The 25103-nt window shown below is 48.8% G+C and overlaps 1 protein-coding gene across 5 annotated transcripts in view; it reads right to left on the bottom strand.

Annotated features, from left to right (window-relative positions):
• The window catches only part of ELN (elastin), a 69548-nt gene that overhangs the window by 11805 nt on the left and 32640 nt on the right, over window positions 1–25103 (bottom strand). For 4 of the 5 annotated variants that reach the window (XM_027861968.1, XM_027861971.1, XM_027861969.1 and 1 more), the window contains 18 exons: window positions 23692–23763; window positions 22528–22554; window positions 21771–21842; window positions 19366–19407; window positions 18731–18799; window positions 18180–18224; window positions 15855–15935; window positions 14360–14425; window positions 13399–13485; window positions 12699–12752; window positions 12433–12573; window positions 12203–12241; window positions 9307–9399; window positions 5597–5653; window positions 4300–4365; window positions 4121–4177; window positions 3649–3756; window positions 3014–3052 (listed from right to left, as the gene is read on the bottom strand). In XM_027861968.1, coding sequence (XP_027717769.1) covers window positions 3014–3052; window positions 3649–3756; window positions 4121–4177; window positions 4300–4365; window positions 5597–5653; window positions 9307–9399; window positions 12203–12241; window positions 12433–12573; window positions 12699–12752; window positions 13399–13485; window positions 14360–14425; window positions 15855–15935; window positions 18180–18224; window positions 18731–18799; window positions 19366–19407; window positions 21771–21842; window positions 22528–22554; window positions 23692–23763 — 1215 coding nt within the window. The remainder of the gene's footprint in view (window positions 1–3013; window positions 3053–3648; window positions 3757–4120; window positions 4178–4299; window positions 4366–5596; window positions 5654–9306; window positions 9400–12202; window positions 12242–12432; window positions 12574–12698; window positions 12753–13398; window positions 13486–14359; window positions 14426–15854; window positions 15936–18179; window positions 18225–18730; window positions 18800–19365; window positions 19408–21770; window positions 21843–22527; window positions 22555–23691; window positions 23764–25103) is intronic. The other variant, XM_027861972.1, reaches the window with a different exon arrangement.

Genomic DNA, 25103 nt, shown 5'->3' with positions numbered 1-25103 from the left:
TCTGGCTCTTTGTGACCCCATGTAGGATTTTCTCAGCAAAGACACTGGAGTGGTTTGTTATTTCCTTCTCCAGCTCATTTGACAGATGAGGAAACTGAGGCAGGCAGGGTTAAGTGGCTTGCCCAGGGTCACACAGCTAGGATGTATCTGAAGCTGGATTTGAATTCAGTCCTACTGACTCCAGGGCTGCCACTTTTTCCACTGTGCCACCTAGCTGCCCCTAGTTTCCTCACCTGTAAAAGGTGGGGAGGGAGGATAATAGGGGAGAATAATGCTGGTCTTTGCCTGCCTTACAGGGCTATATCTTTTTTTCTTTTAAACCTGGAGAATCAAACAAAAACCTTAAAACGTTGAACAAAAGTAAGGAATACTGATGGACGCCCTGCAAAACAGAGAGAGGCACCCTGAACTTAAGCTCTGGGAGCTCCTATTGCCCCAAGGACAAAATAACAAACTCATCCTGGAGACTATAAGCTCCTCGAGGGCAGGGACTGTCTCATGGGAGAGAGCCGGGAGGCCTTGAGTAAGTCCCTTCGCCTCTCTGGTCCTGTTTTGTCCTCTGTCAGAAGAGGGGGTCGACCAGATGACCTCCGAGGCCCTTCCAGTTGGGAAGGCCTGAGTCAGTGACTGGAGATGAGGCTGACCTTCCTCAAAAGCTTGTGAGTTTCAGGCCAGCAGAGTGGACGTGGAAACACATGAACAGACACCCCTGGAGTGTGGCGTTGGAACAAAGGGGATGGAAAAGAAAGGGATTGGCCAAGATGGAAATTGGGCCCCTAGTCGACAAGTACGGGCCAGTCAGTGGACCTCAGATGGGCTGAGACGTCCAAGAATCCTGCTTCACACAGAATCCTAATAAACCAGGCTGAAAATCATCTGTTGGTCTGCCGAGTGCAGGAGGGCCAGAAACGACAGTGCTCTCGTTGGCGGCTGGCGTGAGCCTGGCTTTGGGGAGGTGCCAGCCTGGGGATGCCGTCATTCTTGCCACGTCCTCAGAGGCCCAGAGGGCCTCTCCTCTGTTCCCCACCAAACAGATCTAACAGAGAGGATCCTGGGCAGGGATATGGGCAGGGATGTGGGCAGCTGCAGAAACCTTCAGCCTCAGGAGGGGGCAAGCTGGTCACTATTCAGAATCTGGAGCAGGTTAAATCCCAACCCCAAGACCAAGAGAAGTAGGTTCTTTAGCATGGGAGTGGTGCTTTCTTAGTGCTCTGGGTACTCTCAATTTATAACATCTATTAAGCACCTACTCTGTGCTTACTAGCACTGTGCTATATAAGCACTGGGGATACAAAAGGAGGCAAAAGATTGATTGATTGCTAGGCACTGAAGACCCAAAGGAAAAAAAATGAAATTGTCCCTGCTCTGAAGGAGCCTACAATTGAATGATCTGATCCATGGCAAAGGCCAGACCTGAATCTACAATCCATTCTCCACACAGCTCTCAAAAGACATTCTTAAAGCGCCTGCGGGTCTAGAACCTAGGTCCACTTTTATTGGCAGAGAGACTGGAGTGGTTTGCCATTTCCTTCTCATTTGACAGATGAGGAAACAGAGGCAGACAGTTAAGTGACTTGCCACATAGCTAGTGTTGGAGGCCAGATTTGAACTCAGGAAGATGAGTCTTCCCAACTCTAGGCCCAGCACTCTACCCATTGTGCCACCCAGCCGCCTAGCCACCTGGCACTGAGTAGATGCTTAAGAAAGGCTTGTTAACTTGAATTAAAATGGGAAATCTTTGCTACCTCATCTGGGATTCTTGACCTCAAGTTTTGAGAGGAGTGTTTTTTCCTGTCTTCCTGTAGCCGGACAGTGTCTGGTTCCATGGGCACCATATGGCAGAGTAGACTGGGGGGTACAGTGAGCACGGGGCCTACGAGTCAGGATTTGGGGTTCTCTCCCAATGTGAGCCGGTCCCAGGTCGTCCCATGGCTGCAGACTGACACATCGCTCCCTCAGAGTGTCTCATGATGATTATGTTTTGTCCTCCGATTCCCCTGCCATTTATTAGGTGAGGAGCAGAAGGAGGAAGAGGAGGAAGAGCGCTTCTAAAACCGGCAAGCGTTTCAGGAAGAAGGCTTCGGTACGACCTAGGTGTGATCTAGGTGTGTCTACAAGGTCTCAGATCTAGAACCGGAAGGGTCTCAGATGCCATCGACCCATACAACTCATTTTAAAGGGGAGGGAACTGAGACCCTAGGAGGTCTTTATTTTATCCTACTGATGAGGAAACTGAGGCCTGCAGAGATTCTACGGCCAAATTTCCTCCTTTCGTGGCACCGAACCGAAAGATTGTTATTGTTTTTGTTTGTTTTTTAAGACTGATGGACTTGGAACCTCCCAAGACAATCATTTAGAACAGAGGCCAATGAGTCCACTCTCTCTCCCTTTTTATAGATGAGGAAACTGAGTCCCATTTGAAATAGCTAGATATTTTCGGTTTTCACTTGGGATGTCTGGGGGCACATAGGCTCATGAAACTCAGCTTTAGGAAACTAAGAGGGTAATCAATCAATCAATCAATTATTAACCAGCATTTATGAGACACCTACTACGTATCAGGCACTGTGCTGAATGCTGGGGCTCCAACAACAAAGAATGAAGTAAGGCCTGCTTTCAAGAAGCTTCCACTCTAACGTCACAAACTCAGCATTTGCTCACAGAGTTGCTCTAGGCCTCAAATGAGACCGTGTACATAAAGTGCTTTGTAAATATAAAGTGGTCTATAAATGTCCGCTGTTCTTGTCCCAACTGGGTCAGCATTTTCTCCCTTCCCACATCTCCTGATTTCTCCTGGCTCGGTGCTTGTTCTATGCGGCCAGGCTTGCATCGGTTGAGAAACACTTCTCCTCCCCCACCTTGAACCTGCTAATCCTTCCTATAAGAAGGGGACCTTCTACTCCACAGTTCCAAGGGCAGGATCAAGGCCATGTGATTGTGACAGAAGGTGCCTTGACGCACCAGAAGGGGCTCTTGGGACTTGGCCAGGAGAGGACCAGAGAAAGACACTCACCATACTTAGCTGCTTTTGCTGCTGCCAGGGCTCCTGGAGCTGGAGAGGAAGAGACAGAGACTCAGGGACTTTCACAGTCCAAAACGTAAGGAGGTGCAAGGTTCCGGGACAAGGGACTCCTGGGCTAGACCAGACTGACAGAAAACCCCACCCACTGCTCTCTGCCTACCCAGCTTCCTACTTCCAGGCTCAGACTGATAAGTCTTCTCCTCTTCTGGAAGCTAATACATCAGCTGTATCACATTCACTGTATCTCTCCCTCTGCTAAACTGGAGTTCAGACTGTTCATGCCTCCTATTCCGGACTTATCACAGGCCAACTTGTGACATCTCTGGTATTACTCTGCTGAATTCTTGAAATCTTCCACTGTCAGACTATAAGCTCCCTGAGGGCAGGGCCTGGGTCTCCTCTTCCCTCCCCCAGAGCACCTACCAGGTGCTCAGTGCATATTGACTGAATGGCTAAAGTTCCCAGTGGCCTCCCCGGATCCCATCCCAAACCACTGAACTCCGAATATGGCCAAGGTCGTATTCCTTACATCCTCTCAAATGGCCCTGGGGAAGAGAAACCAACTGCTCCCCCTCCCCCACCGAGCACAATCTCAACTAAAACCTCTTCCAGTCCGGGATGCTCACCTACACCAGCCCCAAAGCCTGGGATGACTCCAACACTAGGCGGGGAGACGATGCCATCTACAGCTCTAGGTGGGAAGCCAGGGACTCCTCCAATCCCAGGAACAGCTCCTGGAGAAAGAAAGGCCCTGGTGGGCACATGGGCTGGGACCCCAAGGGAAAGTTGATCCAGTGGAAAAGGGAGCCCATTGGGAGGTGGCCCAGGGGCTAAGACCCCAAATGTCTTTCCCAGTGAGGAACGGCACAAGCTCATGCAGAAGAGGTTGAGAAGAACTCAAGTAATCCCTGGACTTTTGTTTTTAAAGGATTTCATGGGGTCAGAAGAGAACAGAATCTGTATTTGGATGATAGCCTAGGGTTGGTTGTAAAAGCCTAGGCAGGAGTGGGGAACCTGTGGCCTCCAAGGTTTCCTCCCTCTGTCTAGGGTAAAGTCTCTAGGCCCAGGCAGTAGACAATTTTCCAAAATGTTACTTACTATACTGGGCTTTGGCAGCTGCTTTGGCCGCAGCCTGGGCTGCTGGAGATACTGCTCCTGGAGACACCAAGTGGGAGACAGAGTTAGGGACTGGCCCATCTATCCTCCAGTGGGGAGGACTTATTAGTGTCCCTAAGTGCCCTCTCCCACACCTCCGTGCCACAGGGACTCCCTCTTACCTGGGAGACCTCCGACACCAGGAACACCTGGGACCCCTGCAAGTCCTCCCACACCTGGGACTAACCCTGTGGAGAACAAAAGAGGGGGACCTAGAGCCCACGTCTGAGCCACAGGGGTCCTGGAAGTGGGCTGGTGGGAAGCCATACAGGAGGTGATCTCTCCTGAAAAGCTTTGGGATGTAAGATGGGGAGCGTGGAGTCATGGGAAGAGTCACTGAATCAGCCAGATTTAAAACTGGCAGGGACCTCAGAGACTCCTAGTCCAATCCTCTCATTTTACAGGGGAAGAAACTGAGGGCTGGAGAAGTTCCAGGACCTGCTCCAGATCTCACCGCTGGTAAGTGGCGAGCCAGGAGTCAGACCCAAGCCTGTGCTGGCTCCAAATCCAACACACGTTCCACGCTGGAATCCATGCTGGAATCCACGCTGGCCTGGGCACTAGGGGACCTGAGTTTGAATCCAGCCTCAGATACTTCATCACTATGTGACCCCATGCAAATTACTTAACCTCCACCTGTCTCAGTTTCCCCATTTGTAAAATGAAGACGTCTTTGGGCGTGCCGACAGCCCTAGACCTAGGATCTTATAAATTTGCTACATACACGTATGGCCTTGGGGTCGTGAAGAGTCAGACATGAGAGACGACTGACCGACAGCATGTATGACCTTGGTCTCTCCAGGCCTCAGTTTCCTCATCTGTGAAGTCCTTTCCAGTTCTAAATCTACATCATGCTTGCTCTTATCATGGGTGGGTTCTCAAATTGTCCTCTGTCCTCCAGGAGGGCCACTCGCCCCAGCCCTTTGAGAGAATGGCTGGTGATAAAGTGGGCATCTTGGGGGAGGGGGAGTAGAGGCAGGCATAGAAGAGAAGGATCTGAATAGACAAAGAGCTAATGAAGATGAGGAAACTGAGTTGGGAGACCCAGGTGGTGACTGTTGTTCAGCTGTTTCAGTCATGTCTGACTCTCTGTGATCCTATTTGGGGATTTTTTTCGGCAAAGATTCTGAAGTGGTTTGGCATTTCCTTCTCCAGCTCATTTGATGGATGAGGAAACTAAAGCAAACAGGGTTAAGTGACTTGTCCAGGGTCACACAGCTGGTAAGTATCTGAGGCCAGATTTGAACTCATGAAGATGAGTCTTCTTGACTCCAGGCCCAGCACTCTGTGCACTTTGGTGCCATTTTACTCCCCTCAGGTCATGACTAGTCAGGCTATTAGCAGAGGACTGGAGCCCCTGGGAACCAAACTGAAGAAAGGATTAGGTCTGGAGTCTGAAACATTCATGAGGGCACACACCATACTGGGCAGCTTTAGCGGCGGCTTTGGCTGCAGCTGCAGATTGATCCAGTGCTCCTGTAAACAGAGAGAAAAGAAGCAGGATTGAGTGTGGGCAGTGAAGAAGGGCCCAGAGAGGAGAATCCGTTCCCCCGACTCCTTCCTTCCTCCCAGCTGAAACAGGCTACATGTTCATGAATTTCCAGCTGTCTTCAGAAATCCTTCTCCGGCAGGCTCTCAAATCCTAGTTTTATTTCTAACTTGCTAGTGTGACCTCAAGCACGCCATTGTCCTCGATGGACCCATTTCTTAATTTGTAAAACGAAGGGGTTGGATTTGACCTGTAAGGGCCATTGCAGTCTTGGATTTTATCCACACCCATTTCCCAAATATGATAAATGGGGAAGACAAGTGAGCAGTGTAGATGAGATGGCTATAAATCTATACTTAAAAACTTGGTTGTCTGTCCTCCTAATCCCCCAGCATCCTTCTCTTGGAGTCAGCACCCCTCCCAGGACAGTCCTGGTATTTGAAGCTGGCTTCGCCAAATCCTTCTGAAATGTTTATTTTGTTGTGGTATGAGCTCTTGGAGAAATCAGTTTGGAACTGATTCAGGAGAACAATAAACACAAGGAGGAACAATAATGCAAGTGGAAAGGTCACTAAAAGGAAACTGAACTCTGAGTAATTGAAAAGCCATTAGAGAACAGAAAATCATCTGTGGTCCTTCCTTCTGGCAGAGAGGCGGGGACTACTAGAGTGGAGTGCTGCATACATGATCAGGCCAGCTCACTGCACTGAGTGGTTTTGGGTAGATGTTTTTCTTTGTTAAGGGCAGCCCGGTGGCACGATGGATAGAGGGCTCGACCTGGAATCAGGAAGACTCTTCTTCATGAGTTCAAATCTAGCCTCAGACACTTACTGGATGTGTGACCCTGGGCAAGTCACTTAACCTGGTTTGCCTCAGTTTCTTCGTCTGTCCGATGAGCTGGAAAAGGAAGTGGCGAACCATTCCAGTGGTTGCCAAGAAGAGCCTGAAATGACTAACAGTAGCCGTTTTCTTTGTTAAAAGGGAGGATTCAGCTAGGAAGGAGGGGAGGGTTGGAAGGGAGGGCGTATTCTGAGAAATGACTGGGAAGTTTAAAAAAAAGTGTCAATAAAACTTATTTAAAAAATAACAGAGAAATTAGTTTTAATAGGTGATTTCCCCCCCCCCCTAAAATAATTTGTATCTGAAGCAATTTGGGGAAAAAAAAAGTCTAGCATCTAGGGGCAATCACAGCTTCTAAGGCAAGGGCTCTTAGTCTTTCATGGACATCATGAACCCCTTGGACAGGGTCTGGTGAAGCCTCTGGAATAATGTTTTTAAATGCATAAAATAAAATATGAAGGATTACAAAGAAAGCCAATCATATATAGCTATCAAAATATCTTTTTAAAAAAGTTAAACACCCCTACTTTAAGAAGCTAAGGAGAATCATTGCAGGTAGATGCAGCATATACTTGTAGGGAGGGAAAAAGAATGAAGTTATTTCATAAAGAAATAAAAAGTTAATCAGCGGAATGATCATCTTCTGATTGGAAAAGGTAGGAATGGGCATTCAATCTGCTGATATAGAGAGATGATTTGTGATTCAGATGTTCTCTGTGAGGTTCTGGGTCATGAAGAAGAGAGACCCTCCTACCTGATAAGGAATTTAGAACAGCAAACTAAGGTTTTCTCCAATGACCAGATAGGATAGAGACTGAGGAAGCCATGGGCATCTGGAAGTGAACCGCCATGAAAGAATTTTGAAATCTCGCTGGTCTCCAGACCTAGAGCTCTCCTGGGAGCCGTTTGACTCCCAATGCAAGGACGCACTGGGATGATCTGGTGGCTAAACTGGGGTTAGACGAGGCTGTGATCAAAACAGTTCAGATGGGGAAAACGGTACTCAGTTGTACCTCATTTCCTTAAAGACTCAGTCTCTCTAAAATGCCACCATGCTTAACCTCCAATTTAAGAAATATTTAGAAGAAAAGTACATTCATCTTTCACTCCATTAACTAAGCTTATGACTGAAGCTTCCTGGCCTTTGATTTGGCCATCATTCTCATCTCCATTCCCCTCCCCTCAGCCCCAACAAGGACTCTACCCCTGAGTCCCTAGGCTCAGACATGTGAGCTAATTGGGAACCAGGCTGACATGCTATTTACCCTGATCCTTTTCCAGCTCTCCTTTATGTTATGTCTCTCCCAGGAGAATGTAAGCGCCTTGAGGTCAAGAACCATCTTGATTGTTTGTATTTGTATCCCCGGTGAAGGCATAGAGTAAGAGCTTAATAAATGCTCTATCTTCCTCTCTATCTGTATCTGTCTGTCTATGCCTGTCTATCTATCTATCAATCCTTCTCCCTCTATCATCCATCCATCCATCTATCATCTGTCTCTTTCTTGTCTATCTATCCATCTGATTATTCATCCTTCTACCTATTCATCTTTCTATCTATCCATCCATCTATCTCTTTCTCATCTAACTTTCAATCTTTCTCATCTCTCTCTATCTCTTTCTCCCTTTATTATCCATCCATCCATCCATCCATCATCTATCTCTTTCTTGTCTATCTATCCATCCATCCATCTATCCAGCTGATTACCTATTCATCCATCTAGCTATCCAACTTTCTATCTATCCATTCATCTATCTGTCCATCTCTTTCTTGTCTATCTTTCTATCTCTTGTATATTGGGGCCATAAGTTCATAGCAAGGCTTCACTACTTTTATAGTGTCGATCTACTTTAATTTGAGCAAATAGAAACATGAAATGATGGCAGGACTGTCTCAGCTAATTTTGGTAGTGTATAGGCCATATAGAAAGTGTGGACAACCATCAACCATCCTTCCCAGGAGAGGGGAAAATCGACTGTGTAAAATTTGTTGCACGTTTTAGAAAATGCATTTCCTGAGGGCCTCGTTTCCTCTAACCAGCAGAGCTCCAGGTTCCAGGTTAAATCTGAGTGATGATGCATAGCATGCAGTGAGCAGATAGAGCCCTGGACCTGGATTCAAATCCTGCTTCAGACACTTACCAGCTCTGTGACGCTGGGCAAGGTCCTTCACCTCCCTGGGCCTCAGTTTCCTCATTGTAAAATGAGGATGTTGGACTGCATGGCCGCTTAGGTCCCTTTTAGCTCTAGTTCCATGATCCTATGATTTCTTTAAGCATTGGTTCTCAAAGTGGGGCCTATGGACCCTTGGGGGCCCTGAGACCCTTCCAAGGGGTCTGTGAGGTTAAAACTATTTAAATTTCTCATGTCGTAAATATTGCTGTATATAAAACCCGCATAAGCAAAAGCTCCTTAGGGGTTCCTCAATAATTTTTGAGAGTGTAAGGAGATCCTGAGACCAAAAAGTTTGAGGACTGCTGTCCTGCAAAACAATGAACCCAGAGCGAAAGGAAGGAGGCAGCCTGGGAATGGTGCAAAGGGCTCAGAAGAGCAGTGAGGAGACCTTAGCTCTAGGCTGGGTTGTTCTGCAGACCCTGTTTGTGGACTTTGGTCACAAAGGAGAAATCCCTTCCCCTTAGTTTTCTTCTCTGTAAAATGATGGGGATGGACTAGAGGGCGCCCTTCTAGCTGTGACACTCTATGGTTCTAGGAAATACTTTGTATCCTCCCCAGCCCCCTGTGGACCCCTGACAAAGAGTGGCCTGAAACGGGCAGAGTCCAAGCTGGGTAAACAACAGCTTACCTGGACCTCCTACCACGCCTCCAACGCCACCTGGAACAACTCCCACACCTGGGATGCCAGCACCAGGAACTATCCCTCCAAGACCTCCAGCACCTGGGGAGATTGAAGAACGTCAGGCCAGCCCTCTCCTGTATCTAAGCCATATCTAACCCAGTGAACTGGGTTAGAGGAGGGAAGGGGATAGGAGAGGGGAGGGTGAGGCTGAGTGATGGGGAGGGGAGACAGAAGAAGGAAGCAGGGGTACAGGTAACTCCAAATTAGGGATAAATGACACATCATTTCTGCTTGGAATTGGATTGCAATAGAGGCAGCATGGCACTTTTGGGGAGGAGGGGGAAAGAGACAGAGAGAGACAGACAGACAGACAGAGTCAAAGTCTATTAAATCTCTTCTGCTTTCTGTCTCTGTCTCTCTTCTCCTTCTCTGTTTCTCTCTCCTCTCTCTGTCTCTGTGTCTGTCCTCTGTGTGTGTGTGTCTCTCTCTCTGTCTCTCTCTCTCCTCTGTTTCTGTCCTTCTGTTTCTTCCCTCCTTCCTTTTTCCACCATCTCCCTCTCTCCCTCACTACATTTTGCAAAAAATGATTATTTCATCGCACCTTCAACTTGCGAGTTAGTCTAACCACCGATTCATGCAGAGTGTTTTACTTTATTCATGAAAAGTGACAAAATCTATCTGCTTGTGGACTCTTCTCCCAGAATGTGGGCCGTTGAGAAATGGAGCTAGACTTCCTGAGGACCAAGACTTTGTCTGTCTTCCCCATGAAGCAGATCAGCAGAGAGCTGGGCACAAAGGCACTTAATAAATGTTTCTTGAACCAACCAGTGCCTTCTGGGTGGACAGTCCTATGCTAGACATTATAGAGGAGAGAGAACAAGGAGATATGGTCCCTGACCTCAGGGAGCTTGTGGTCTACCTGAAGAGACAGGATGCACCTTCCCAACATTATTGAAGGATGACTCCAGCAACATATAAGCTCTAACATACATAATGCTGAAAACATGTCACAGGAATTCAGAGGAAAGACAGAGATCACTTGGCTGGGATGGTTAGGGAAGGTGACTTGGGGATTTGATTTTAATTTGAAATATGAGGAGGATTGGGAGAGAGGGAGAGAAGTGAGATAAGGATGGAGTGGATTGGACATTGGACCGGGTGTCAGGAAACTCCTGGCTCTGATGCTTACTACTTAACAGACTTTGGTCAATCTTCTCTTGCCCAGACCTCAGTTTCCTCACCTGTAAAATGGGACTCTGGTGGACGATCAAGTGATCTCTAAGGTCCTTTCCAGTTCTAAAAACCCTAGGAAACTTACATCATCTTTCTTAGCCTCAGTTTGTTTATCTGTTCTGGGCTCTCTTCTTTCTCTATACTGTCTAGCTTGGTGATCACATGGATTCGTGCATCATTACTATGCAAATCTATGTGGTTCTTGCCTCTCTCCTGGGGTCTGGTCCTGAATCTCTGATTGCTGGGCATTTCCATCTGAACATCTCATAGTCAACAACTTTGGTCCAAAATCAATGTTTTATTATTAAACTTTCTTTGTTAAAAAAATCTGAATATCCTGGGGGCAGCTAGGTGGGGCAGTGGATAGAGCATCAGCCCTGGAGTCAGGAGGACTTGAGTTCAAATCTGCACTCAGACACTTGACACTTATCAGCTGTGTGACCCTGGGCAAATCACTTAACCTCATTGCCTAGCAAAAAAACAACAACAACAACAACAACAACAAATCTGAATATCCCATGGTCAACAATTTTGGTCCAAAACCAGAGTTTTATTATGAAACTTTTTTTAAACCCTCCCCTCTTCCTAACTTCCCTATTTCTGTTGAAATTCTTCCAGTCATCTGGGTTTGTAACCTTAGAGTCATCTTCAATGTTGGAGTCTTTCTCACTTGCCATATCTGATTAGTTCCTGAGATCTTGGTAATTCTGCCTTCCCAACATCTCTATGATCTGTCTCTTTCTGAGCTCTTCCCCCAGTGAAGTGGAACAGAAGGGAGTCGGTTTTTTTTTAAACATATAGTAATTGAAAATAATAATAAACAAACACCATGTTGCTTCAGCTATGACCAGACTCCTTACCAGATACATCCTGCCCTCCCTCTAACTAACCTCAGCTTATTTCCCATGAGGGTATTTCCAGGGACTCATGACATCAGCTCTATGTTCAAACTATGTCCTAGTGCTGAGGCTGGTGGCTTTTAAGGTCTTTCCAGAAGTCTTCCTGCCTGTCAAACACTTCCTGATTGCTAGTGGCAGGCTCAATCTCTGCCCTGGCTCCCTGGGGATCGCTGGGGCACAGGGTGGGAGGATGGGGAGCCACATTCTCAGGAAGGAGGAAAGAAATGAATAGGGGTGGGGCAGGGAAGAGCAGCCCTTCTGCAGTGAGGAGCCCATGTGGGCAGCTTAGGAATGCTTCTCCTAAGCCCTTCTGACACTAGCCAAAGGCTAGGCAGGCAGTGAACTGGATCATGACATCACAGGTCTGGAGGCAGAAGGAACTGTGACCAGTGCCTGCCGTATAGGAAGCACTTAATAAAATACTTCCTGAATACTTCATAAAAATACTTGCTGACTGAGTTCAGCGGATCTCTGGTTCAACCACCTCGTTTTGTAGAGGAGGAAAAATTAACCCAAAGAAAGGGAAGTGACTTGACCAGGGGCCATACATGTAGCTGAGATTCGAACCCAGGTCATCTAGCTTCAGAGCTGGTATTCTTTCCACTGCACTCCACGGCCTCCATGGCCAGACTGGTGGAGTAGACATAGCTGTCTCTTTGGGGTCCACCTGCAGGCTCCTAGGGTCCTAAAATGCCTGATTCTTGTGGTGGGAGGAGAGATGGGGAGAGGCCACTGGCCTGGTCTGGGGGCAGGGTCTCAAGGGCACTCACCATACTTAGCTGCTTTGGCGGCAGCGGCGGCAGCAGCAGCTGTAGGAGAGATAGAAGAGAGGGAGACTTAGGGACTTTTAACAGGTGATGCTATAGCTATAGCCGGAGACTTTCAGTACGTGGGACAGCCCAAAAGCCAGGAACCCCATCCATGCCTCCACAGAGTCCCAGGGAGAGAAAAGCCAGGGCTCCATCTCCCACCCACTTCTGGTGATTGAACCTGAACTCACGGGAGAGAGCTGTCCCGGGGATACCTCCGGGAACGACCCCCGCACCAGGAACAGCTCCAGCGCCAACCCCAAAGCCAGGAACTCCAACTCCAGGGCCCACACCAAAGCCAGGAACTCCAACTCCAGGGACAGCCCTGGCCCCTGCAGCAAGATGGTAGCATGGGTGCAAGTGACCAATAAGGAAAGAGACTTCAAGCTTCCCCCGAGCCCTTCAGAATCCAGAATGGGGCAGGGGCAGGGGCAGAGATAACCTAGAAGATACTGACCATACTTGGCTGCTTTAGCTGCTGCTTTGGCCGCTGCAGCTGGGCTTTCTGCTCCTGAGGAAGGACATAGGGAGGGAGAAGGGCTCAGAAGAAGATAATAACAATGACGACAAAGGCCTCAGTTTCTTCATCTGTCAATGGCGGGCTTAGATTAGGTGGCTGTCAATCTCCGAATCACAGCAGCATAGATTAGAGCTGGAAGGGGTCTTAGAGGTCATCCAGTCTGATATCCCCATTTCACAGGTGAGGAAACTGAAGCACAGGGAGGTTGAGTGACTTGGCCAAAGTCACACAGGCATTAAGCGTTAGAAATGGGATTTGAACCCAGGCCTTCTGACCCTAGATCCAGGAATCAGTCAGCTGTGCAGGGCTGCCTCCCATCTGCGAACCTATGAATAACCGCTGACTTTATGCAGGTTTTTATGGTTTGTGAGGACTTTTTCATACATGGTCTGATGTCAGCTACTCAGCAATCTTGTGAGGTAGGCATTACAGGTCTTATTCAGAGGGGTGCCTGTGGTCACACTGCTAGTTGGTGTCAGAGGAGGGATTCACACCCAAGTGCTCCGGGTTCCAGGTCCACTATACCTCACCACCTCAAACTCAGGAGACCACCCTCCCCCACTTCTTCCTCTACTCCAATCTCAGCTATACAGACAGAGTCACATGCATGTCTGGATACAGGAACCATAGCCCTCACCTGGGACACCACCGACACCTGGAACACCTGCAACGCTTCCAATGCCTGGGATTCCACCAACACCTGGTACTAAGCCTCCGGCTGCTCCTGTGGAGAGAGTGGAGAATTGTCTTTTCCACCCATAAGACGCTGAGGAGGATCTCTTGGCACTCAAGTGCCCAGGAGTAAGGCAGGAATCGAAGAGTGGTTACCTGTTCCTGGAACAGTCTCAGTTCAAGCCGCATGAGGAATGGGGGGTATTTAGCTTACAGAAGACTCGGGGGTGGAGGAGGGGACACGTCCCCTGCCTTCCTGTCTGAAGAGCTATCCTGTCCAGGAGAGATCAGGCCTGTTTGGCTTGGCTCCAGAGGGGATTACCAAGATCACTGGGTGGAAGGACGAAGAATCAGACTGGTTTGCTATCAGGATAAGCTCCCTGACAATCTGGAAGCTGGGGGCCAGCAGAATTCATTCCTTACAGCTGAGACCTGATGACCATAAAACTCTGCATGACGCCCAGTCCATCGCCGTGGATTTTAGTACAGACCTCCAGATGATGGCAAAGTGGATGGCACTCATAACCCAGGGTGAGAGGCACAACAGGGAACTCTAAGGATCTGGGATCCCTGGAAAGGGTTTAATAGCATGGACTTCCTATCGCCAAAACACAAATCTTCCCTGAGAGAACTGAGAGGCTGAAGGTCACCAGGGCCAGGGTCACCCAGCAGCAGGACTTGAACCCAGGTGTCCTGCCTCCAAGGCCAGCTCTCCATCTGCCCCTGGCTCTCATAGGAATGTAACAGGAAATAAAAACACACCTGGGGTGAAGTATAGACACAGGGAAAGCTCTGAATGACGTTAGATCACGGAAGGGTTTATGGGTAAAACGAGTCTCCCAACTGGGATCTGGCTTCAGGAACCCAGGCAGAGGCTGAGACAGGGAGGATGGAGGGAGCCTCCATCTGAGGCTGAGAAAACTCACCGTACTTGGCTGCTTTAGCGGCTGCGGCTGCGGCTGCGGCCGCGGCTGCGGCCGGGGCGCCGGCTCCTGGAGAGACATAAGGAGAGAAGGGTCTCAGAGGTTGCTTTCTCAGGAAAACTGGCCCCTCCTCTTCTGCTCCCAAGGCCAGAACTAGGTGTAGGGAAGGCAGGCAGCCACACAGGGCGTGGTGCACATGAGGACATAACAAGGACTGAGCTTCCTGAGGTCAGGGACTAGTATTTAGCCAAACTGCATCTCTCCCAGCATCTGGCACAGTGCACCATAAACAGGAGGCTGTTAGTGGATCTCAAGCGCTTATTTACTTATTCACTCATTCATTCATTCATTCATTCTCTCGGTTTTCTTTGCTCCAAGGAATCAAGGCACACCAGACATTTAGGCTGGCATGGGAGTTCAGGTGTAAGCTCCATACAATTTGTGGAATAACTTGTAGATAATTGGGCTGCAGCAAAAAGTTTTGAAAATCACTGTAATAGGCACCTCACACATATTTGTTGAATTGATTGGAAGTTACAGTTTTAATATTGCTTTTTAAAAAAATATGGATTTTTAGTACTCTCTACGAGGGTAGATTTTAGGGTGATGACTGGTGCGCATTGGACAGTGAAGCCTTCCTTGCTCCCCTCCAGTCGTTCTATGGTCCAGCCAAATTAACTGTCTTGATGTCCCTCACACACTCCGTTCCCCCTTTTCTTTACCTTGGCACTGGCTGCCCCATCTCCTTCATGCCTGCAATGTCTTCTTTTGTCACCTGAGCCTCTTGGGATCCCAAGACCCATCTCAAGGATTACCTTCTGCATGACACCTTTCCTGACCCACGCCCCCCCTTCCAGCACCAACCCCTGAAATTAGCTTCATTTGAATATATTTTGCATATATTTCCATACGCACACGTGACCACCCCCATAGAATGTAAGCTTCCTGTAGGCAGGGGCAGTTTTATCTTTGTCTCTGTATCTCCAGCCCCTAACACGGTGCCTGGTCCACAGGAGCCCTTTAATTAATACTGATTCATTAATGACTTTCTTGGTCACTTTTGCGGCAAGTGGCCTCCTTCCCAAAATTAGCTTGAATTTAACCTGTATGCATTTTGTGTGTTATGTACAGGCTGCTTCCCCTCATAGAATGCAAGCTTCTTGAGGGCAGGGATGGCTTCATTTCTGTTTCTGAATCTTTAGCATCTTCAGCAGAGGTCTGGAACTGAAAGGGACCCCCAAGGCCATCTAGTTCGATCTTCTAGTTACAGAGCAGGAAAACGAGGCTTGGGGTGGAGGTTAAGACCTGCCCAAGGCTCCCCAGGCCCTCTGGCTGAGAGCCAGCGTTCCCCTCCAGCAGCCTGTCACAGGTGCCATTGCCCACCCCCAATCTCGAAACCTTGATTGGTGCTCATTGGGAATGAGCCCTAGGCCCATTCCTCCCTTAACTCTGTTCCCTGGCCACCCTTCCCCCACACCCTTGCCCAGAAACACTCTACCTGCAATGCCTCCAATGCCAGGAAGTGCTCCAGCTCCAGGCACAAAGCCTGGAAGTGCCCCAGGCCCTCCTGGGCCAGCACCTGCAGAGACAGACAGCCCTCTGCTGCTTCAGCATCCGAGGAGGAGCAAGGGATGGGACGGGGTGGGGCCAGGCCAGGGGCTGGGAAAAATCCCCAAAGAGCTGGCCACTTTATCCATTTCAGCCCTATGAAAGGCTTTAAAGGGGCAGCCCCCAAGAGCAAGATGCACCCCCCCCCGGCTGGTCCTTAGAGAAAACATTCAAAAAACACACCAGAACCCCCGAAGCACCCATTTTCAGCACACTCATTAAGGGACTTGTGTGTTTTAAAACAAATCTCACTTTAATCACAGCCACATACTGAGAAACCGCAGGCAGCCCGGTCCCCTGGCCAGAGGGGCCTCAGCAGGAATGTTGGAATGTTCTCTTCCCAGTGTTCCTAAGAGCTGTCCAACTTTGTAATATAACCAGTCCTTTGGATTTGGCTGCCCTCCCCGCTGTGTCTGTCCTTATCCCCACCCCCCTTTTCCTGGAGAATTCTGCTCATCTCCAGCGCCCTCTCCCCATCAGGACTGGTGGCTGAGAGGCCGAGCCAAGGAAAGGAGGCTGGGGACCCTTGAGGCTGGGGTCTGGAGTCTATGACAATTGAATAGAGTGAGTCTTCTGCTCACATATTAATACTCCCCTCCCCTCCAACTGTAAGGACCATCTGTACCCTTTTCTCCTGGGGTTTGGGAGAACACTAGTGAGTATGGAGGGGGTCAAAAGGAGCGGGGAAAGAGTGGGACAGACTCAGTAGAAGGTAAGTTCTTTGTGGTGAGTGATAGACATTTTATTTTTGTACCCCAAAATGTTCCTCAGTACCCAGCACATTGCCTGTACATAGTAGGTGCTTAATACATGCTCATTGATTTGAATTCATCTTTGACACTTCCTCCTCTCCTCTGGGAAGCAAGAAATAAAATTTGGCCTGTATTATAAAGAACTTTATGATGGGGTAAGCTCTCCTATAGAGGACCTTCCCTATACACTCAGTAATGAAGGACTGTTTGTCAGGTATGTTAGAGAAGGGATTCTTTAACTTAATTCGAAAAGCATACTGTATAAAGCACCTACTAGGCACTGTGCTAGACTGTGGGAATACAAAGACAGAAAAACCCTGAAACTTTCCCTGTCCTCATAAAGCTTACATTCTACTGGGGGAGGGGGGAGAGCCACACATATACAGAGAAATAAACCCAAAATTATTTGGAGGAGGGAGAGAAGCGCTCCAAACAAAAAGCTGAACCTCGAAGGGAGCCGGAGGGTTTATGAGGCAGAGGCAAAAAGGGAGAGAAAAGGTCTCTGAGGCACCTCCCAACTCTGACATTGGTTTAGTCATTTCTCAGTCATATCTGACTCTTTGCGATCCCATCTGGGGTTTTCTTGGCAAAGATACTGGAGTCGTTTGTCATTTATTTCTCCAGCCCATTTTACAGATGAGGAAACTGAGGCAAACAGGGTGCCATGACTTGCCCAGTGCTGTATGCACTATGGTGCTACCTAGCTGCCACTCTGACATTATAAGAGTACCAAATGCAGTCCTAACTCTTGCCCTAAAGATTATTTAGAGAAAGGATGCACTGGGTTATCGGGGGACGAAAACCAGACCAGGAGTTAGGGGAACCAGATTCTAATCCTAGATCACTGCTAACCAGCTGGGTGACCTTGGGAAGTCATTGAAACTCTCTAGGACTCTGTTTCCCCCTCTGTAAAATTGGGTGGTTGGAGTAGGGGGGACCCTGAGGTCCCTGCCAGCTCCAGACCAACTAAAGTAGGGGTACGAAAGGTAGGTGCAGCTAGTCTAGCAAGACTACATCATAACGAAAGGAAAAGATAAGCCTTATTTCTCAAGTTATTCGAGGTTTGCAAAATATTTTTTTCATTACAACTCTGAGTTAAATGCTATTCTTATACCTATTTTACAGGTGAGGCTCAGAAAGATTGCCTGGAGTCACCTAGTTAACAAGTGTTTGGAGTCACATTTGAACGAAGGTCTTGGCCCAGTTCTGCAACCACCGTGTACTCTGCATGGTGGCAGGGAGCACTGGTTAGGGCTTTGAAAGGGCTGGGGGTCAGAAAATCCTGGATGGAGGAAACTCAGCTTAAAGAAAGCCTGGAGGTGACAGGGAGAGATTGGAGCGATCCTGGTGCTGGGGTGGGTGCTGCAGACTGGATGAAGGAGAGGGAGGTGGGGGTTCTCTCATTAAGAGAACAAAGGAGGGAAAGGGGTCTGGTTAGACAGGGAACTGAAAGGTTCACTCACCAAACTTAGCTGCTTTTGCGGCCGCAGCTGCTGCAGGACCAACTCCTGGATTTGGAAATAAGATTAGGTCATTGTGGGGTGGGGGACAGCCCCCTCCTCCTCAGCTCCCCACGAGACCCCTCCCACAAGCAACTTCAAACAGAGTGGAGAGAATGGGGCAGGGCCCTGAGCCTTCAGATTCAGCCTGGTCCCAGACTCATGGGATGCGGGCTCTGAGAAGCTTCTCTGGCCATGGAGAAGGGCTGCATTGAATCGTCCTCATTCTCACCCCTACTGTATGCGACTAAATGCATTTGTGAGTCAATGTGGAGAGGTGAGAGGTGGGACTCTGGCTGAATGGGCCCTGTATTGGAAGGGGACTGACTCCTTTGGAGATCCTGCCTGTAACCTCGGCCCCACTGGCTAAGATGCCTGTAGAGGAATCCCAGTGGCCTTGTCTGGAAGGGTGGTTGCTGGAGTTGGGTCTGGCTAGGATCCATGAGTAGCACTGAGATGATGCCTCCCATGCCCTCTCCCACCTGCTGTAGATGAACCAGAAAATGAGGCCATACCTGTTCCAGTGGGGTACCCCACTTTCCCTGCGCCTGCCCCAGCTCCAGCAATGCCCCCTGGGCCATAACCTTTAAGGGCAGGAAGGAAGAGAGCAGTGTCAGCCTTCGATTCACCTGTCTGTGGACCCACTATTCCTCATACCCAATAAGTGAATACAAATTTCTTGGTTTTTGTCTTTGAGCTCCCAGCATTGCCCCTGGCACAAATTAGGCTTATTTAATTTTTGAAAATTATTTTTCCCTTATTACCAACTTGACAAATACCATAACAGGTACTTAAACCAATTCTTGGTTGAACCAATGAATGAGTGAAAAGTCTGTGAATAATGACTTGCTACCAACCCATTCGGCAGAGACGCGTTCTAGTATATAGAGCTGGCCTTGAGGGTCAAGAAGACCTGAGTTGGAGTGCGGACCCTGACATATGCTGGCTCTGTGACCCTAGCGAAGTCAGCTGAGACTGAGACCTTCACTTCTAAGTTGCAGATCAGGTGCCGATTGCATTGGGTATCACTTCCAAGGCAGGAGTGAGTGCCCTCGCCCCCCTCCCAAGCACATTTAGCTTCTGGGTGTTGGTGGACCTTTAGGACCTGTGTGGGTGACCAGGAAACAAAGGGAGGCCCCAGTTCACTCACCATAAGGCAGTTTTCCAGTGCTGTAGGGCAGTCCATAGCCACCTGAGGGAAGACAAGATCTGGTCAGAAGATTCCTCCATGCTCCATCCCAGGCGTGAGCCCTGAGCACAGGAGGTGGGCCACCCACAGAGCAGACTCCAAGGGATGACAGGAAGGAGCCTAGGCCCCAGTTTCTGAGGGATGCGTATCTCCTGAGTCGTCATGGAAAGAACACTGTCTTTAGGACCATAGGACCAGCTTGGCTTCTTATAACCTGTGTGATCTTGGACCATTCATTCCTTCACCCGTCTTGTATAAAACGAGGCTCGTAGGATCTCAGATTTAGAACAAGAAGGAACCCTGAGGATGATCTCCAATCTTCTCATTTTACAGCTGAGGAAACTCAGCCTGAAAGGGGTGAAGTCACTGATCCAAGGTCACAGCTAGCAACCTTGTTAGTTAGTAGACTAGTTAACTAGTCAGTTAGCAGTTAGCTAGCTAGTGGAAGAGCTGGGATTCACACTCAGGTCCTTGGAGTCCAGATCCAGGAATATGTTGAGCTCTCTTAGCTTCCTCTTAGCTGTGACTCCAATGGCACTATGAGATCCCTTGGATGGGGGTTAGAGCCCTTCCTTCCCCACTGAGGGCTCAGGCTCTGGGTTCAGACAGCCCTGGCAGAGGGGGCCCAGGGACTGACCCCCAGCCTCCCAGAGATGGGGGCCTTTCCCCGGCACAACAGCACTGACTCCAGCAATCTGCTCTCCAAAGATAGAGTCAGGGCTCTGAAGGCTGGGAGCACTGGAGATAACACTTGCAAACTTCACAGTTTTGCCACTGATTTTGGAGTCACAGAACCTGGGTTCAAATCCTGCCTCTCACGCCAACAGGCTGTGTGACCCTGGGCAAGTCACCTGACTTTTCAATGCCCAAGATTATTCTCTAAGTCAGGGTACCATGACTCTTACTGTCACGTAACTGAAATACTTCAGAATCCCTCAGTTTCCCCATCTGTAAAATGAGGGGTTGGACTAGATGGCTGCTCCGGTACCTTCCAGCTCTAGAGCTGGAATCCTCTTTGGGCCTCAGTTTCCCTGTCTGTATAATGAAGGGGCTGTACCGGATGGCCTCTGAGGTCCTGTCCAACTCTAAATCAATATAATCTCTGAGCTCAGAATCCCTCCTTCTCCTCCTCTGCACAAGCATCTTCCACGCCGGCTTTTCCTCCTTCAGCATCATCTTTAGGCACTTTTATCTTTCTCCACAGCTCCTCCGTTCAGGGGCCCTCTCTTCCGGGAAGCCTTCCCTGATGCACTTGGCTGTTGGCTCTCCTTCCCTCCTCAATTTTTTCTCGAGCAGTTTTTCCTGGGTCTGCCCTTTGTCCCCCATCACTTATTCGTGTTCAGATCCACCTAATAGATTACAAGCTCCCTGAGAGCTGCCACGTTCAGCGCAGGGTCTGGTACGTTGTAGATTCTTAATCAGTGTCTATTGAATTGAACGTTAGCAGTGCTCTCTCCGGGTCTGCATCCTGCCCGGGACAGGCACTCTGGGAAGGAGCTGTGACCATTCACACAGTTCAGGCACGCCCTGTCCCTTCCCCAAGGGTCCTCTCCTCCAGGGACTAAGACCGCATTTCCTCTTTGAGGACTAATTCCACTGGGATCCGGTCCTGTCTATCAGGACCCCGTCTCCCATGTTGTCTTCTTGTAGGGTGGGCTGCTCCAAACATTCAGAGAATAGGATAAGGTTCATAAAAGGGATGCTATCAGATTGGGAGAGAGTCAAGGCTTCCTGAAGGGGAGGAGGTGAATGGGCATGTGGGTTGTAGAAGCATACCCAGAATTAGAACTAGGGGTAGGCAAAATGGCCCAGCCCCTATGGCCCAATATTCAGAGGCCACAACGGGGACCCCCTTTTAACCTGACTTCTTATAAATGTCTATATTCTTACTGTGCTTGATCTTAGCCAAAAGGCCAAGAAGCGATAAATATCTATATTCCTAATGCCATAAATCCTACCTTTCATGGCCAGCAGAGACTTATTTGGTGGTACACTAGGTCACCTCTGCTACCTCTCTCAAGCTCGAGGCCTCTTGTGGACATGACCTCACATGGGGGTACTGTTTTCAAGTCTTGTCTCTGGCAGATTCGAACTCAGGACCACCTGGGTGCAAACCTTCTACTGACACCCGTTGAGTGACTATGGACAATTCCCTTTAACTCTCTGAGGCTCATCTGTAAAGCAGGTATGCAGATAAACCCTCTAGGACCTACCTCAGTGCTGCTTCGAGGTTTCATGCAGTCACTGTGAGTAAAGTGCATCGTAAACCTCAAAGTATTTTAGGTGTTTAGATACTGACTTATCCTCACCATCAGTGCCCTAGCTCTGAACCTCTGCCCCAAACCCCCAGTTAGTTGGTGGCTTACCTGGGAGCTTGGGTGCTTTGATAGGGTAGCCTAGGGGAACTCCCGGCTGCTGGCCTGCAAAAGGTCCAACTCCTGTAAACAAGAAGAAACCCCGCACTACGTTCAACAAAGGCCCCAGCCTAGCTCTTCATCATTTTTTATATCCAGAACTACACTCACGCCAGGCTGGTTTCCTTAGCATCTCCAGATGTCAGATTATTCCTGTCTCCAAATCTTTGCCTCTGCAGTGCCCTGCCTCTGGTATGCCCTTTCCCTCCTCGGCCCCTCTCCACATCAGACCTCTGCTCTGAGGCCCGATTCAAGTTCACCCGCTTCAGAAAGCCCTCTTTTACTCCCAAAGCCCCCATTGATCTCTCCCCCTCTTCGGACCTCCAGCATTACTTCATTTTTTTACCTTTTCTTGGGTCCTTGGCACTGCCTGCCTCTGATTGCTTATTTTCATTTTCCTGGCTCCTTACTGAGACCAGAAATTCTTCTGGGGCAGGGGTGCTTGTCTTGCTCCCCCCAAAGTGCCCATTAGGGGGCTACTTGGCAGGCCCTTGGTCAATGACCGTTGACGAATGGATGTGGGGGTTCTCATATCCTTTCCCTAAGAGCTCACAGAAAGCTCTGCACTGCTGTCTAGGGCCCAGGCCCCAGAGAGATTTTTCCCCTTAGCCATGAGGAGGTGGGAGCCCCACACCTCGCCTTGCCTGAACCCCTGACTTGGAAAAGTCCCAGGAGAGGGCAGGGGCAGGGGCAGGAGCAGCTCTCTCACCTGGAATTCCTGCGAAAGCTCCACCTCCTGGAAGAAAAGAGAAACCAGTGGCTATCTGCCCATGAGGACACCCCTAGCATCCTGCGATATCAGAGCTGGTAGGGCAAAGAGGCCATCTGGTCCAACACCCTCGTATTACAGAGGAGGAAACTGAGGCCCAGGAAGGGGGAAGGGACTTGGCTTAGGGACCAGATAAGAAAGATTTTTTCTTGTCTGGACTGTTGACATTTGGTGCTGTGTATACACAGCTCCAATCTGGAGCAGGGCGAAGCAGGCTGGCTCTGGAGTCTGAGGATCTGAGTTCACATCCTGCCTTTATCATTTTCCACCTATGAGATTTTGGGCAGGTAACCCCTCCTCAGATTATTTAAAATATCCAGGTATTTTCAGTTTTCATTTGGGATGTCTGGGGTCACATAAACACGCCCTGTCAATGTTGACCAATACCCCACGTGGGACACCGTGAAATTTCCTTTTCAAGGGTTTGGCCAGGAGAGCCACAATCATAGACAAAACATGGCATCTCACCTTTGAAAAGAGGCATCCGGGTGGAGGGAAGAATGCTGGACTTTCAGGACACCGGCCTTTGCCACCATTACTAGGTGCAAGTCATTTTACCTCTACGGTTTCCTCACATGTAAAACTAAAGCCCCAAACCTTGCTCTCCAAGAGCTATTTGGTGGATCAAGACAACTATGTCTGTGAAGCACTTTGAGAAGCTATAAAGAGATCATTCTTTTAAGGGCTGAAATGTGGGCGAGCGTTGCTCCTGAGTCCTTAGTGGGAAAGGATTTAAAAGACTTCTGTGATGGGGGACGACTCAGATGGTAGGCAATTCAAACTAAACAAATATGCCATCTCCCCCGTCATTCTCCCACCAAGACCCCTCATACGTCTCCCCCCAGCTTCTGTCTGATGCTTAAAATTCTACCTTTAGAGAGATTCATTGCTTTGATTGGGATTCCACGATCCTTTAATTAAGATTGCATCATTTTTAAAATGCTACTATAGACACAGAGGGGGAATCATCTCCTTTTTATTCTTGCTTGATGAAGATAAACCAAAAATTCTCCAGCATTTGTTATAGCTACAGAATAAGGGCATTGGGGGCAATGGTTTGGCCACAGGCAGGATCCCTGGCATTTTTTGCAGTTAGTACTATACCTGGGGCTTTGGGCTTGACTCCAGCTCCAGTTGGCACACCTGGCAAGACCCCTACTCCAGGGAATCGTGCTCCTGAAACCAAAAGAAGGCACGTTCACTGAAGACTAAAAGGCATATGCGTATCTGAGTCATCTCTCACTCCCCAGCTCAGGAGAGAAGTGGCCTCCAGTGTCCCCTTGGCCTGGCTCAGTCCTGCCAATTCTGCATGGCACGCCCCACACCTCACCCCTTGCGAAGGGAAGCCTTCCTTGATCACAAGAGCCAACAATGATTTTTCCCTTCTCTGGGGTCTAACGGTCACTATTGTCAATGTCAAGCCTGCAGATTAGGCACAGCAGATAGAGCTCAAGGCCTGGAGCCAGGAAGACCTGAGTTCAAATGTGACCTTAGACGCTGTGTGACCCAGGGCAAGTCAATTCACCTCTGTTTGCCTTAGTTTCCTCATCTGTAAAAGGGGATAATAATAATACCTCCCTCCCAGGGTTGTTGCAAGGATAAAATGAGATAATATCGTAAAAGGGCTTAAAAAAAAGTGCCATGTGTTAGCTATCATTATTATCATCCCCCCAGTTAAGCTCTTTGGGGGCAGGGATCATGGTTTGCAACTTGGTGTATCCCCCTTAGCATTTAGCTGGGTGCCCTGTGTAGAAAAAGATACCAGGAAAGTGAGAGCCAGAGGAGCCCTCTCTCTGGGAACTAGTTTTAAAACTGGTCTGAAAACAGGGTTTTTAGGGGATTTCAGATGTGGGAGGGTGAAAAGAGGATGAGGCCTCTTTACATTCTCAACATATCCACAATTAGAAAATGTGTTCTCCTTCAAAACTGAAATATATACTTCTGACACAGTCGGAGTGGGACACGAGCTCTTGACTGAGTCTCCTAAAGTGGGGACAATCGGCACGGAGCCATCCACATTCCTTCTTCCCAACCTCCTTGTAAATAACTGCATTTGTGAGACCGTTGGCCCAATTCAGAGATCAGCCTGTGACTAGACATTCTAGAAACAGCCATCTCTATACCATGCTGACTCCTCGCCAGTCATCATCCCCGTTCACTCCCCACTCACTCCAGAACCTCGGACTCTAATCCTGGGACACCGGACCGTGATAGGCAGTGAGCTTCTGGCCTGTTTTTCTCAGAACCAGGTCTCCATTCCACTTCTAGCCATCTGGACACCATAACGTAGAGCCCTCCCAATTTCCAGTGCCTCTGTATGTTTTGTCTTCTCTGGTTGGAATGTAAGCACCTTGAGGGCAGGCAATTACCTTGCTTGCTTGAATTGTATTCCTAACACTTAGCACAGTACATAGAACTTAGTACTTAGTATATAGAAAGTTCTTAATAAATAATCTGCCTTTACATCCTTCCATCCATCCATCCATCCATCCATCCATCCATCCATCCATCCATCC

This window comes from Vombatus ursinus, unplaced genomic scaffold (assembly GCF_900497805.2).
Source record: "Vombatus ursinus unplaced genomic scaffold, bare-nosed wombat genome assembly UNPS02014768.1, whole genome shotgun sequence".
NCBI classification, from domain to species: domain Eukaryota; kingdom Metazoa; phylum Chordata; class Mammalia; order Diprotodontia; family Vombatidae; genus Vombatus; species Vombatus ursinus.
The sequence above is the reverse complement of the archived record's forward strand: the minus strand, read 5'-3'. Positions and strand labels throughout refer to the sequence as shown.